The sequence below is a fragment of the Heterodontus francisci genome, chromosome 39 (assembly GCF_036365525.1).
Source record: "Heterodontus francisci isolate sHetFra1 chromosome 39, sHetFra1.hap1, whole genome shotgun sequence".
Lineage (NCBI taxonomy): Eukaryota > Metazoa > Chordata > Chondrichthyes > Heterodontiformes > Heterodontidae > Heterodontus > Heterodontus francisci.
Genome location: NC_090409.1, coordinates 41,791,188 through 41,807,290, shown reverse-complemented (window position 1 = coordinate 41,807,290; position 16,103 = coordinate 41,791,188). Strand labels below are relative to the sequence as shown.

The following is a 16,103-nucleotide window of genomic DNA, read 5'->3' as shown; positions in this document are numbered from 1 at the left end:
GACACAGATTGAGGATAATCGGTAAAAGAACCAGAGGGGGGGGGAGAGGAGGAGAATGTTTTTGACGCAGTGAGTTGTTGTGATCTGGAACGCGCTGCCTGAAAGGGCGGTGGAAGCAGATTCAATAGGAACTTTCAAAAGGGGGGAATTGGGGAAATACTGGAAGGGGAAAAATTTGCAGGGTGATGGGGGAAAGAGCAGCAGGGGGAGAGTGGGGACTAATTGGATAGATCTTTCAAAGAGCTGGCACAGGCATGAAGGGCCGAATGGTCTCCTCCTGTGCTGTCTGATTCTATGGTTGGTATTTAACCTTTAGAAACTATACACACAAAGTGAGACTGCAATTCCCAGCCACGATGAAGCGGATTGTGTGACATTACCTCTCAATCACTCCAGTAAATCTCTGGGACGGAATTCACAGACTGATATTGGTGTAAACGACACCTCTGCTCACTGCATTTTTCCAGAGAAACCACCCTGCTTTAATCAGGGAATTTCGCCTGTAGTTTTGGTCCTGAGCTCTGTTTGATGTACTTCAGTGTGTGTGGAACCGGTACCTTAGTGAGAGTCAGTGTGTGGGACCCGTACCCCAGTGAGAGTCAGTGTGTTGATCCTGTACCCCAGTGAGAATCAATGTGTGTGGAACCCGTACCCCAGTGAGAGTCAGTGTGTGTGGAACCCGTACCCCAGTGAGAGTCAGTGTGTGTGGGACCCGTACCCCAGTGAGAGTCAGTGTGTGTGGGACCCGTACCCCAGTGAGAGTCAGTGTGTGTGGGACCCGTACCCCAGTGAGAGTCAGTGTGTGTGGAACCCGTACCCCAGTGAGAGTCAGTGTGTGTGGAACCCGTACCCCAGTGAGAGTCAGTGTGTGTGGAACCGGTACCCCAGTGAGAGTCAGTGTGTGTGGAACCCGTACCCCAGTGAGAGTCAGTGTGTGTGGGACCCGTATCCCAGTGAGAGTCAGTGTGTGTGGGACCCGTACCCCAGTGAGAGTCAGTGTGTGTGGGACCCGTATCCCAGTGAGAGTCAGTGTGTGTGGAACCCGTACCCCAGTGAGAGTCAGTGTGTGTGGGACCCGTATCCCAGTGAGAGTCAGTGTGTGTGGAACCCGTACCCCAGTGAGAGTCAGTGTGTGTGGAACCCGTACCCCAGTGAGAGTCAGTGTGTGTGGGACCCGTACCTTAGTGAGAGTCAGTGTGTGTGGAACCCGTACCCCAGTGAGAGTCAGTGTGTGTGGAACCCGTACCTCAGTGAGAGTCAGTGTGTGTGGGACCCATACCCCAGTAAGAGTCAGTGTGTGTGGGACCCGTACCCAAGTGAGAGTCAGTGTGTGTGGAACCCGTACCCCAGTAAGAGTCAGTGTGTGTGGGACCCGTACCCAAGTGAGAGTCAGTGCGTGTGGGACCCGTACCTCAGTGAGAGTCAGTGTGTGTGGGACCCGTACCCCAGCGAGAGTCAGTGTGTGTGGGACCCGTATCCCAGTGACAGTCAGTGTGTGTGGGACCCGTACCCCAGTGAGAGTCAGTGTGTGTGGAACCGGTACCCCAGTGAGAGTCAGTGTGTGTGGGACCCGCACCCCAGTGACAGTCAGTGTGTGTGGGACCCGTACCCCAGTGAGAGTCAGTGTGTGTGGGACCCGTACCCCAGTGAGAGTCAGTGTGTGTGGAACCCGTACCCCAGTGAGAGTCAGTGTGTGTGGAATCCGTACCCCACTGAGAGTCAGTGCCTCACTTACCTGCTCTATACTGGTGTCATATTTCTCTTCCAGCTCTTCAATGCTGATCTCGTGGTCATCCTGAGGAAGAAGAGGAGGAATCGTGAGTGAGGGAGGGAGGGTCAGGTACTGAGTGTGAACACCTGATTTTACTTGTGGACTAGTCTAATTGTGGGATCTGGGGAGAAGGTGGGTGGGTGGGGATTGAGGGATATGGGGGGAAGGTGGGTGGGTGGGGATTGAGGAATATGGGGAGAAGGTGGGTGGGTGGGGATTGAGGGATATGGGGAGATGGTGGGTGGGTGGGAATTGAGGAATATGGGGAGAAGGTGGGTGGGTGGGGATTGAGGGATATGGGGAGAAGGTGGGTGGGTGGGGATTGAGGAATATGGGGAGAAGGTGGGTGGGGATTGAGGAATATGGGGAGAAGGTGGGTGGGTGGGGATTGAGGGATATGGGGAGAAGGTGGGTGGGTGGGGATTGAGGAATATGGGGAGAAGGTGGGTGGGTGGGGATTGAGGAATATGGGGAGAAGGTGGCTGGGGATTGAGGAATATGGGGAGAAGGTGGGTGGGTGGGGATTGACGAATATGGGGAGAAGGTGGGTGGGTGGGGATTGAGGAATATGGGGAGAAGGTGGGTGGGTGGGGATTGAGGAATATGGGGAGAAGGTGGGTGGGTGGGGATTGAGGGATATGGGGAGAAGGTGGGTGGGGATTGAGGAATATGGGGAGAAGGTGGGTGGGTGGGGATTGAGGGGTATGGGGAGAAGGTGGGTGGGTGGGGATTGAGGAATATGGGGAGAAGGTGGGTGGGTGGGGATTGAGGAATATGGGGAGAAGGTGGGAGGGTGGGGATTGAGGGATATGGGGAGAAGGTGGGTGGGTGGGGATTGAGGGATATGGGGAGAAGGTGGGTAGGTGGGGATTGAGGGATATGTGGAGAAGGTGGGTGGGTGGGGATTGAGGGATATGGGGAGAAGGTGGGTGGGTGGGGATTGAGGAATATGGGGAGAAGGTGGGTGGGTGGGGATTGAGGGATATGGGGAGAAGGTGGGTGGGGATTGAGGAATATGGGGAGAAGGTGGGTGGGTGGGGATTGAGGGGTATGGGGAGAAGGTGGGTGGGTGGGGATTGAGGAATATGGGGAGAAGGTGGGTGGGTGGGGATTGAGGGATATGGGGAGAAGGTGGGTGGGTGGGGATTGATGGGTATGGGGAGAAGGTGGGTGGGTGGGGATTGAGGGATATGGGCAGAAGGTGTGTAGGTGGGGATTGAGGGATATGGGGAGAAGGTGGGTGGGTGGGGATTGAGGGATATGGGCAGAAGGTGGGTAGGTGGGGATTGAGGGATATGTGGAGAAGGTGGGTAGGTCGGGATTGAGGGATATGGGGAGAAGGTGGGTAGGTGGGGATTGAGGGATATGGGGAGAAGGTGGGTGGGTGGGGATTGAGGGATATGGGGAGAAGGTGGGTGGGTGGGGATTGAGGAAGATGGGGAGAAGGTGGGTAGGTGGCGATTGAGGGATTTGGGGAGAAGGTGGGTAGGTGGGGATTGAGGAATATGGGGAGAAGGTGGGTGGGTGGGGATTGAGGGATATGGGGAGAAGGTGGGTGGGTGGGGATTGAGGGATATGGGCAGAAGGTGGGTAGGTGGGGATTGAGGGATATGTGGAGAAGGTGGGTAGGTCGGGATTGAGGGATATGGGGAGAAGGTGGGTAGGTGGGGATTGAGGGATATGGGGAGAAGGTGGGTAGGTGAGGATTGAGGGATATGGGGAGAAGGTGGGTGGGTGGGGATTGAGGGATATGGGGAGAAGGTGGGTGGGTGGGGATTGAGGAAGATGGGGAGAAGGTGGGTAGGTGGCGATTGAGGGATTTGGGGAGAAGGTGGGTGGGTGGGGATTGAGGGATATGGGGAGAAGGTGGGTGGGTGGGGATTGAGGGGTATGGGGAGAAGGTAGGATTCGGCATAATGATTGGGGTTGTCTGTTATGGTGAGGTTGAGGTAGCTTGTGGGGTCAGAGGTTAATGTGGTTTTGCGGTTTATTCTGGGGTCAGGGTTTATAGAGGGGTCAGCTTTTACGGTGGGTCATGGGTTGTGGTGCGGTCATGGCTTATGATGGGGTCAGGGTTTATGGTGGGGTCAGGGTTTATGGTGGGGTTATAGTGGGGTCAGGGGCTATGGTGGGGTCGTGGGTTAGAGTGGGGTCAGTGGTGATGGGGGGGGACTTCCATATCTCAGTGTGACGCAAGATGTTGGGTTGCGTTGAGATGCAGTGGGGGTGGAAGGTGAATTCAGTTGCCAGGACGGGAGGGGGCACCTCTCGGGAAGAGGCGGAGCGGACCCTCCCCCCGCCCCCGTTACTCACTATGTCCATCTCTTTCTTCATGCTCTCCAACTTCTCTTTCTTCTTCATTTTCTTCTTCTTCATATCTCCACCTGCTCCACCCTTCCCCTCCATCTGGTACATCTCCAGCTTCTCCTGAGGAATAGGAAGACAGAAACAGCACATCAGACCTTTACTCTCACAGCCCCTGAGTGGCGGAGGAGTCGGGGAGGGGGGGGGGATCCACGACTGATCCCTGGCCCCTCACACCAATCGACTGTCAGCAGGGTATTCAACCATGGAAGGCATCACATCCTGAAACACGCACACTCGTGCACTCAGGCACACGCAGGCACGCACACAGGCACGCACACGCACACAAACACACCTTGGGGTCAGATCTGCCTCAGTACAGAAGCAGAGGGGTTTGTATATCCGTCTGATCCTGTCCCAAACAATCCTTGGGACAGGAGTGCCGCACTGTCGGAGGGTCAGTACTGAGGGAGTGCCGCACTGTCGGAGGGTCAGTACTGAGGGAGTGCCGCACTGTCGGAGGGTCAGTATTGAGGGAGTGCTGCACTGTCGGAGGGTCAGTACTGAGGGAGCGCTGCACTGTCGGAGGGTCAGTACTGAGGGAGCGCTGCACTGTCGGAGGCTCAGTACTGAGTGAGTGCCGCACTGTCGGAGGGTCAGTACTGAGGGAGCGCTGCACTGTCGGAGGGTCAGTACGGAGGGAGTGCTGCACTGTCGGAGGTGCCGTCTTTCAGATGAGACATTAAACCGAGGCCCCCGTCTGCCCTCTCAGGTGGGTGTAAAAGATCCCACGGCCACTATTTGGAAGAAGAGCGGGCGGGGGGGGGGGGGTGGGGGGGCGGGGGGGGAGTTCTCCCTGGTGTCCTGGGGACAATATTTATCCCTCAACCGACATCACGAAAAAAAAAACAGATGATCTGGGTCATTATCACATTGTTTGTGGGATCTTGCTGTGCACAAATTGTCTGCTGCGTTTCCTACGTTACAACAGTGAGCGCACTTCAAATAAAGTCCTTCATTGTCTGTGAGGCTCTTTGGGACGTCCTGAATGGGTGAGAAAGTGCTGGAGAAATGGGAGTTCTTTTCTTCATTACATACATGTTAATAGTTCTCAAAAGGTCTCCGAGAGGTCATCGCATGTGTAAGGTAAGTAGGGAGTGTCTTTGGGAGCACCTCACTGAATGAAGCAGAGGGGTAGGGTAATGAACCCACGGTGGGCAAGGTTTTCTGAGAGGTCGATGGGTTAATATGGAACGTGTGTGATCCCCCCCCCCACCCCCCCCCCCCCCCCCCGCCCCCCACTGTGTCCTTGGTGCCTCCGATCTGCAGCTTTATCTGATTGGTGATACGACCTGCTCTCTCCCACTTATCTTGACCAGGGCTGATTACACTTGCTCCCAACATCAACACAAATAACGCTCGGAAAAAGGTAAAGAGCTGGAAGCGGAACCTGTACACTGACAGCCATCAACAGCATGAATTCAAATCCAGCCTGCTCTAAACAGGGTACCTACAGAGAGACTCCTCTTAAACAGGATCCTGACGGAGAGACTCCTCTTTAAACAGGATCCCTGACGGAGAGACTCCCTCTTTAAACAGGATCCCTGACAGAGAGACTCCCTCTTTAAACAGGATCCCTGACAGAGAGACTCCATCTTTAAACAGGATCCCTGACAGAGAGACTCCCTCTTTAAACAGGATCCCTGACGGAGAGACTCCCTCTTTAAACAGGATCCCTGACAGAGAGACTCCCTCTTTAAACAGGATCCCTGACAGAGAGACTCCATCTTTAAACAGGATCCCTGACAGAGAGACTCCCTCTTTAACAGGATCCCTGACGGAGAGACTCCCTCTTTAAACAGGATCCCTGACAGAGAGACTCCATCTTTAAACAGGATCCCTGACGGAGAGACTCCCTCTTTAAACAGGGTCCCTGACGGAGAGACTCCCTCTTTAAACAGGATCCCTGACAGAGAGACTCCATCTTTAAACAGGATCCCTGACAGAGAGACTCCCTCTTTAACAGGGTCCCTGATGGAGAGACTCCCTCTTTAAACAGGATCCCTGACAGAGAGACTCCCTCTTTAAACAGGATCCCTGACGGAGAGACTCCCTCTTTAAACAGGATCCCTGACAGAGAGACTCCATCTTTAAACAGGATCCCTGACAGAGAGACTCCCTCTTTAACAGGGTCCCTGATGGAGAGACTCCCTCTTTAAACAGCGTCCCTGACGGAGTGACTCCCTCTTTAAACGGGGTCCCTGATGGACAGACTCCCTATTTTAACAGGGTCCCTGACGGAGAGACTCCCTATTTAAACAGGATCCCTGACAGATGGACTCCCTCTTAAACGGGGTCCATGACGAAGAGACTCCCTCTTTAAACGGGGTCCCTGATGGAGAGACTCCCTCTTTAAACAGGGTCCCTGACGGAGAGACTCCATCTTTAAACAGGGTCCCTGACGGAGAGACTCCCTCTTTAACAGGGTCCCTGATGGAGAGACTCCCTCTTTAAACGGGGTCCCTGACGGAGAGACTCCCTCTTTAAACAGGGTCCCTGACGGAGAGACTCCCTCTTTAACAGGGTCCCTGACGGAGAGACTCCCTCTTTATACAGGATCCCTGACAGAGAGACTCCCTCTTTAAACAGGGTTCCTGACAGAGAGTCTCCCTCTTTTAACAGGGTCCCTGACGGAGAGACTCCCTCTTTAAACAGGGTCCCTGACGGAGAGACTCCCTCTTTAAACAGGGTCCCTGACGGAGCGACTCCATCTTTAAACAGGATCCCTGACGGAGAGACTCCCTCTTTAAACGGGGTCCCTGATGGAGAGACTCCCTCTTTAAACAGGGTCCCTGACGGAGAGACTCCATCTTTAAACAGGGTCCCTGACGGAGAGACTCCCTGTTTAAACAGGGTCCCTGACGGAGTGACTCCCTCTGTAAACGGGGTCCCTGATGGAGAGACTCCCTCTTTAAACAGGGTCCCTGACGGAGAGACTCCATCTTTAAACAGGGTCCCTGACGGAGAGACTCCCTCTTTAAACAACAGGGTCCCTGACGGAGAGACTCCCCTCTTTAAACAGGATCCCTGACAAAGAGTCTCCCTCTTTTAACAGGGTCCCTGACGGAGAGACTCCCTCTTTAAACAGGATCCCTGACAAAGAGTCTCCCTCTTTTAACAGGGTCCCTGACGGAGAGACTCCCTCTTTAAACAGGGTCCCTGACAGAGAGTCTCCCTCTTTTAACAGGGTCCCTGACGGAAAGACTCCCTCTTTAAACAGGATCCCTGACAAAGAGTCTCCCTCTTTTAACAGGGTCCCTGACGGAGAGACTCCCTCTTTAAACAGGGTCCCTGACAGAGAGTCTCCTCTTTTAACAGGGTCCCTGACGGAGAGACTCCCTCTTTAAACAGGGTCCCTGACAGAGAGTCTCCCTCTTTTAACAGGGTCCCTGACGGAGAGACTCCCTCTTTAAACAGTGTTGGGAGTTATCAGCCTGAATGAATATCACCAGAGTTCAACAAAATGACGAGAAGATTCACAGTTTCAGGTTATATGGAGGAGGCAGGGAGTAACACAGAGTGAAACAGCTCAGTAATGATCCACACACACTCATTCTGCCTCACTCAATCACCCTCCCTCACACATACTCACTCTCACACACTGTCCCGCGCACACTCTCCCTCACACACTGTAACACTCTCCCTCCTTCACACTTACTCTCATACACTCTCCCTCATAATCACTCTCCCTCACACACTGTAACACTCTCCCTCCTTCACACTTGCTCTCACACACTCTCCCTCATACACACTCTCCCTCATACTCACTCTCCCTCACACACTCACTCTCACACACTCTCCCCCTCGCACTCTCAAATATTGACACTCACTCTCCCTCACTCATGAGTGCGGGAGAGAATGCCGGGGTGGTGGAGATGTCACTGTGCTGGTAATCCAGAGACCCAGGCTAACAACCTGCGGACACGGGTTCAAATCCCACCAGGGCAGCTTCTGGGATTTAAATTCAATTACTTAATAAAATCAATTCATGGAATAAAAAGAATCTGGCATTGAAAGGTCATCTCAGCAACAGAGCCATGAAACTATCATCGACTGTCGTTAAAAACCCCATCTGCTTCACTAATGTCCTTGAGGGAAGGAAATCCTCTGTCCTGACCGAGTCTGGCCGACATGTGACTCCAGACCACAGCAATGGCTTCAACACAGACGGAGGCTGTTCGGCCCGTCGCGTCCCTGCCGGCTCCCTGCGAGATTAATTCGATGCCGGCTCCCGGGGAAGTGACAGCTAACCCATAATCGCTGATGTACTTACTGATTTTACCATGATGTTGCTCCTGGTGGAACCTCCACCAGCGAAGAAGTGAGGGAGCTGCCTGCTGTTCAGTTGTGCAGCGGGTGGGAGTTTGTGGGGGGGGACAGGAGCTGCTCCTCGGTTGGGTCTCAGTCCAGCAGTGGCAATCAGCCCCTCGCTACCAGACTGCCCTTTATAACCTGTCCCTCCCACGACAATTGTCTGGAGAAAGAGGTGGAACTCTCTGCGTGACAGCTCTGCAGCACGGTGCCATTTGGAGATACAGCTTATCAGAATCCAAGGCGCAAAGCACCAACACACCCACCTTGAACCGCACGGCACAAGGACGACATTAACCTTTTAAACACCAGGTACAATAACAGATACCCGGGAGTGAGTTACAGACTGGAATCTAATCGAGAGGTTCGGGGGGTTTATATATAGAATAACAGATACCCGGAGTGAGTTACAGACTGGAATCTAATCGAGAGGTTCGGGGGGTTTATATATAGAATAACAGATACCCGGGAGTGAGTTACAGACTGGAATCTAATCGAGGGGCACGGGGAGGTTTATATATAGAATAACAGATACCCGGGAGTGAGTTACAGACTGGAATCTAATCGAGAGGTTCGGGGGGTTTATATATAGAATAACAGATACCCGGAGTGAGTTACAGACTGGAATCTAATCGAGGGGTTCGGTGGGTTTATATATAGAATAACAGATACCCGGGAGTGAGTTACAGACTGGAATCTAATCGAGGGGTTTCGGTGGGTTTATATATAGAATAACAGATACCCGGGAGTGAGTTACAGACTGGAATCTAATCGAGAGGTTCGGGGGGTTTATATATAGAATAACAGATACCCGGGAGTGAGTTACAGACTGGAATCTAATCGAGGGGCACGGGGAGGTTTATATATAGAATAACAGATACCCGGGAGTGAGTTACAGACTGGAATCTAATCGAGGGGTTCGGGGGGGGTTTATATATAGAATAACAGATACCCGGGAGTGAGTTACAGACTGGAATCTAATCGAGAGGTTCGGGGGGTTTATATATAGAATAACAGATACCCGGAGTGAGTTACAGACTGGAATCTAATCGAGGGGTTCGGTGGGTTTATATATAGAATAACAGATACCCGGGAGTGAGTTACAGACTGGAATCTAATCGAGGGGTTCGGTGGGTTTATATATAGAATAACAGATACCCGGGAGTGAGTTACAGACTGGAATCTAATCGAGAGGTTCGGGGGTTTATATATAGAATAACAGATACCCGGGAGTGAGTTACAGACTGGAATCTAATCGAGGGGTTCGGGGGGTTTATATATAGAATAACAGATACCCGGAGTGAGTTACAGACTGGAATCTAATCGAGGGGTTCGGGGGGTTTATATATAGATAAGAGATACCCGGGAGTGAGTTACAGACTGGAATCTAATCGAGAGGTTCGGGGGGTTATATATAGAATAACAGATACCCGGGAGTGAGTTACAGACTGGAATCTAATCGAGGGGTTCGGTGGGTTTATATATAGAATAACAGATACCCGGGAGTGAGTTACAGACTGGAATCTAATCGAGGGGTTTCGGTGGGTTTATATATAGAATAACAGATACCTGGGAGTGAGTTACAGACTGGAATCTAATCGAGAGGTTCGGGGGGTTTATATATAGAATAACAGATACCCGGGAGTGAGTTACAGACTGGAATCTAATCGAGGGGTTCGGTGGGTTTATATATAGAATAACAGATACCCGGGAGTGAGTTACAGACTGGAATCTAATCGAGGGGTTCGGTGGGTTATATATAGAATAACAGATACCCGGGAGTGAGTTACAGACTGGAATCTAATCGAGGGGTTCGGGGGGTTTATATATAGAATAACAGACACCCGGGAGTGAGTTACAGACTGGAATCTAATCGAGGGGTTCGGGGGGGGGGTTTATATATAGAATAACAGATACCCGGGAGTGAGTTACAGACTGGAATCTAATCGAGGGGTTTGGGGATGGTTTATATATAGAATAACAGATACCTGGGAGTGAGTTACAGACTGGAATCTAATCGAGGGGTTCGGGGGGTTTATATATAGAATAACAGATACCCGGGAGTGAGTTACAGACTGGAATCTAATCGAGAGGTTCGGGGGGTTTATATATAGAATAACAGATACCCGGGAGTGAGTTACAGACTGGAATCTAATCGAGGGGTTCGGTGGGTTTATATATAGAATAACAGATACCCGGGAGTGAGTTACAGACTGGAATCTAATCGAGGGGTTTCGGTGGGTTTATATATAGAATAACAGATACCCGGAGTGAGTTACAGACTGGAATCTAATCGAGAGGTTCGGGGGGTTTATATATAGAATAACAGATACCCGGGAGTGAGTTACAGACTGGAATCTAATCGAGGGGCACGGGGAGGTTTATATATAGAATAACAGATACCCGGGAGTGAGTTACAGACTGGAATCTAATCGAGGGGTTCGGGGAGGTTTATATATAGAATAACAGATACCCGGGAGTGAGTTACAGACTGGAATCTAATCGAGAGGTTCGGGGGGTTTATATATAGAATAACAGATACCCGGGAGTGAGTTACAGACTGGAATCTAATCGAGGGGTTCGGTGGGTTTATATATAGAATAACAGATACCCGGGAGTGAGTTACAGACTGGAATCTAATCGAGGGGTTCGGTGGGTTTATATATAGAATAACAGATACCCGGGAGTGAGTTACAGACTGGAATCTAATCGAGAGGTTCGGGGGGTTTATATATAGAATAACAGATACCCGGGAGTGAGTTACAGACTGGAATCTAATCGAGGGGTTCGGGGGGTTTATATATAGAATAACAGATACCCGGGAGTGAGTTACAGACTGGAATCTAATCGATGGGTTCGGGGGGTTTATATATAGAATAACAGATACCCGGGAGTGAGTTACAGACTGGAATCTAATCGAGAGGTTCGGGGGGTTTATATATAGAATAACAGATACCCGGGAGTGAGTTACAGACTGGAATCTAATCGAGGGGTTCGGGGGGTGTTTATATGTAGAATAACAGATACCCGGGAGTGAGTTACAGACTGGAATCTAATCGAGGGGTTCTGGGGGTTTATATATAGAATAACAGAAACCCGGGAGTGAGTTACAGACTGGAATCTAATCGAGGTGTTCGGGCGGCGTTTCAGATACAGACTCCAGTTTGTACCTATTCCATAATAAAGTACCAAAACCTCTTGACAATTCTGAAACAGATGATCCCCCGGTCTTTATCACATTGCTGTTTGTGGGATCTTGCTGTGCGCATATTGGCTGCCGCCTTTCCCACATTGCAACAGTGAGCACACATCAATCGAAGTCCGCAAGCGCCTGGCGGTGTCCTGAGGCCGGGTGAGGGGCGAGAGAATTGCAGGTTTCTTTTCCTGCAGCCGATGTTCGATTTAACCTGCTGTGATTTGCCTGAAGGACGATTGGAAGTCAGTTGTTATCTGTCCTCGGAATGTCAAAGCGAGATCAGCGTTCAGCTGACGGACGCAATCTGAATCAAAATACAGGGTTAATGAAATTTATAACTGGCGAATGAACACACGCCCTGGCAAGAGACAGTTGGAGCTTGTGTTGGCAATGCGTGGGGAAGGTTGGTGAGGTGTGCAGCAGAGTTTAGATAGAGCTGGGGTTTACGGAGAGTGGACTGAGAGAGGCCGGCCAGCAGACTGGCGGAATAGTCGGGTCTGGAGGTGACAAAGGGTGGGGGGGGGGCATGAGGGTTTCAGCGGCCGATGAGCTGAGGCAGGGCAAAGTCGGGCGAAGTTACGGAGGTGGAAATAGGCGGTCCTGGTCGTGAAGAGGATTTGTGGATCAAGGATAAAGACGGCAGTGAGGTTCTGCACCCAAACTATAAAGCGTGCGAGGCTCGTGGACACTGGCAATACATACGAATGTGGCTAAGTGTGAGCTGCTACATTTTGGTAGCACCGATATGGAGGCCACAGACATCACTGGATAATAAGAATCTAAATGAAACAGCAGAGCAGAGGGATAAAAATCCACAAATCACTAAAAGTAGCAAGGCAAGCTAATAAGCCCATAAAAAAGCAAGGGATTGGAGTAGATTTCCAAAGGGTTAGAATTGCAAAAGTTATGTTCAACTTAGATCGAGCTTTGGTTCGACCACACTCACAGCACTATGTACAGTTCCAGTCTCCATATACCTTGGTTAGACCACACTCGGAGCACTGTGTACAGTTCCGGTCTCCATATACCTTGGTTAGACCACACTCGGAGCACTGTGCACAGTTCCGGTCTCCATATACCTTGGTTAGACCACACTCGGAGCACTGTGCACAGTTCCGGTCTCCATATACCTTGGTTAGATCACACTCACAGCACTGTGTACAGTTCCAGTCTCCATATACCTTGGTTAGATCACACTCACAGCACTGTGTACAGTTCCGGCCTCCATATACCTTGGTTAGATCACACTCACAGCACTGTGTACAGTTCCAGTCTCCATATACCTTGGTTAGATCACACTCACAGCACTGTGTACAGTTCCGGTCTCCATATACCTTGGTTAGACCCACACTCGGAGCAGTGTGCACAGTTCCAGTCTCCATATACCTTGGTTAGACCACGCTTGGAGCACTGTGCACAGTTCCGGTCTCCATATACCTTGGTTAGACCACACTCGGAGCACTGTGCACAGTTCCGGTCTCCATATACCTTGGTTAGACCACACTTGGAGCACTGTGCACAGTTCCAGTCTCCATATACCTTGGTTAGATCACACTCGGAGCACTGTGCATAGCTCTATTCTTATAAAAGCTGGATGTAGAGGCTCTTGAGAAGGTGTAAAAAGATTCACACAGATAATACCAGAACTGAGAGGTTATAACTGTCAGGAAAGGACTGGGGCTCCCTCAGTACTGACCCTCCGACAGTGCAGCACTCCCTCAGTACTGACCCTCCGACATTGCAGCACTCCCTCAGTACTGACCCTCCGACAGTGCAGCACTCCCTCAGTACTGATCCTCCGACAGTGCAGCACTCCCTCAGTACTGACCCTCCGACAGTGCAGCACTCCCTCAGTACAGACCCTCCGACAGTGCAGCACTCCCTCTCCCCCAGTAATGGCATCAGGGAATGTCGGCCTGGGATTATGGGGTTCAAGTGTCTGGAGTCGGGTCTCGACCCCACGTCCACTGTGACTCAGAGGCGAGTGTGGAAGGCACTGAGTCACCTCGAAACTGAAACTCTGGCCCCAGGAACTGAGAAACCTCAAACTCCCGAACTCTTGTCAAGTTCACAGCGGTCAGTCGGGAGATGGGGTGGGGGGGGGGGTGGTGAAGTGGGGGCTGTGGAATGAGAGGCTGTTTACCGGTCATGCGGCACTGTAAAATGTCGGAGGACAGATAAGGGAAGCTTTTACTGACTGGAGCTTGTTTGTTCTTTGCATTGTTCCTTACTTAAGTTAACAATTAGCAGCACAGGAGATTTGTGCAATTACTTTATCTCAGCTTGTTCTGCTTTGCACTAAAGGTCTCCGGTAACTGGCCCGTCTCAAATGCTCAAGGTGAGCCTTTCAGATGCTGTGATAACTGGCCCTTGGATAAGAGAAAGATTCGCAGTATTTACGTCAAATCTTTAACCCTCGCATGTCCATATGAGGGTGTGGTTCTCCCACCTCTCTCAGTGAGGTACAGTCCCACTAACAGCAGCCTCTCTCCCCGAAACATCACACAGTCAGAGGCACCCTTTCCCATCGAGACCCCTTTCCCATCGAGACCCCCCACTCCAGAGCCTTGAGCTCCATGATCCCAGGCTGACACTGTCGGAGGGTCAGTACTGAGGGAGTGCTGCACTGTCGGAGGGTCAGTACTGAGGGAGTGCTGCACTGTCGGAGGGTCAGTACTGAGGGAGTGCTGCACTGTCAGAGGGTCAGTACTGAGGGAGTGCTGCACTGTCAGAGGGTCAGTACTGAGGGAGCGCTGCACTGTCAGAGGGTCAGTACTGAGGGAGCGCTGCACTGTCAGAGGGTCAGTACTGAGGGAGCGCTGCACTGTCAGAGGGTGAGTACTGAGGGAGTGCTGCACTGTCAGAGGGTCAGTACTGAGGGAGTGCTGCACTGTCGGATGGTCAGTACTGAGGGAGTGCTGCACTGTCGGATGGTCAGTACTGAGGGAGCGCTGCACTGTCAGAGGATCAGTACTGAGGGAGCGCTGCACTGTCAGATGGTCAGTACTGAGGGAGCGCTGCACTGTCAGATGGTCAGTACTGAGGGAGTGCTGCACTGTCAGCGGGTCAGTACTGAGGGAGCGCTGCACTGTCAGAGGGTCAGTACTGAGGGAGCGCTGCACTGTCAGATGGTCAGTACTGAAGGTTGTGAAAGGTGCTGTATAAATCTTCGTCTTTCTTTCCTTGGATTAAGTTTTTGCAGCCTTCCAGACTCAGTGGGGAGATGCCCTGCTTTGTGTGGTCCTGAGCTCTGCAGAACAGGAATGTGCCTGGCATGAACCCAGTCTGGTTGGGCTCGCTGTTCTCAGCCTGGGCAGTAGAAGCTGGGTGGGTCACTCAGGACCCCAGGGTGAAGTCAGCCCTGCCTTACTGCTCCCAATCACCATCCACAAAGCGCTTCTGGAAAAGGTGTCGCTGGTCGGCTGTCGGGTTATGGCAGGGTTCGGCTGATCTGTGATGCCCTCTGCAGCCAAATACCCTGCAAGTCTTCATTGTTGTCCTCCAGGGGCAGCAGGTGGAGCAGTGAGTCCTCCAGGGGCAGCGCGGGTGCAGTGAGTCCTCCAGGGCAACAGTTGGAGCAGTGAGTCCTCCAGGGGCAGCAGGTGGAGCAGTGAGTCTTCCAGGGGCAGCAGGTGGGAGCAGTGAGTCCTCCAAGGCAGCAGGTGGAGCAGTGAGTCCTCCAGGGGCAGCAGGTGGAGCAGTGAGTCTTCCAGGGGCAGCAGGTGGAGCAGTGAGTCATCCAAGGCAGCAGGTGGTGCAGTGAGTCCTCCAGGGGCAGCAGGTGGAGCAGTGAGTCTTCCAGGGCAGCAGGTGGTGCAGTGAGTCCTCCAAGGCAGCAGGTGGAGCAGTGAGTTCCTCCAGGGCAGCAGCTGGCACAGGGAGTCCTCCAGGGGCAGCAGGTGGAGCAGTGAGTCTTCCAGGGGCAGCAGGTGGAGCAGTGAGTCCTCCAAGGCAGCAGGTGGTGCAGTGAGTCCTCCAGGGGCAGCAGGTGGAGCAGTGAGTCTTCCAGGGGCAGCAGGTGGAGCAGTGAGTCCTCCAAGGCAGCAGGTGGAGCAGTGAGTCCTCCAAGGCAGCAGGTGGCGCAGTGAGTCCTCCAGGCAGCAGCTGGCGCGGGGAGTCCTCCAGAGCAGCAGGTGGAGCAGTGAGTCCTCCAAGGCAGCAGGTGGAGCAGTGAGTCCTCCAAGGCAGCAGGTGGCGCAGTGAGCCCTCCAGGGCAGCAGCTGGCGCGGGGAGTCCTCCAGAGCAGCAGGTGGAGCAGTGAGTCCTCCAGGGGCAGCAGGTGGAGCAGTGAGTCCTCCAAGGCAGCAGAGTGAGTCCTCCAGGGGCAGCAGGTGGAGCAGTGAGTCCTCCAAGGCAGCAGGTGGCGCAGTGAGCCCCCCAGGGCAGCAACTGGCGCGGGGAGTCCTCCAGAGCAGCAGGTGGAGCAGTGAGTCCTCCAGAGCAGCAGGTGGAGCAGTGAGT

At 52.5% G+C, this 16,103-nt stretch overlaps 1 protein-coding gene across 7 annotated transcripts in view; it reads right to left on the bottom strand.

Moving 5' to 3' along the window:
• Positions 1-13,301, bottom strand: part of LOC137352789 (potassium-transporting ATPase alpha chain 1) — an 87,152-nt gene extending 73,851 nt beyond the window's left edge. For 2 of the 7 annotated variants that reach the window (XM_068018612.1, XM_068018613.1), the window contains exons 1-3: positions 12,620-13,301; positions 4,085-4,198; positions 1,736-1,795 (exon numbers count right to left, since the gene is read on the bottom strand). In XM_068018612.1, coding sequence (XP_067874713.1) covers positions 1,736-1,795; positions 4,085-4,198; positions 12,620-13,024 — 579 coding nt within the window. In that variant the 5' untranslated portion in view covers positions 13,025-13,301. Of the gene's footprint in view, positions 1-1,735; positions 1,796-4,084; positions 4,199-8,408; positions 8,736-11,616; positions 12,316-12,619 lie in introns of those variants that run through there. The other 5 variants (XM_068018618.1, XM_068018617.1, XM_068018615.1 and 2 more) reach the window with 5 other exon arrangements.
• Positions 13,302-16,103: the final 2,802 nt, after the last annotated feature.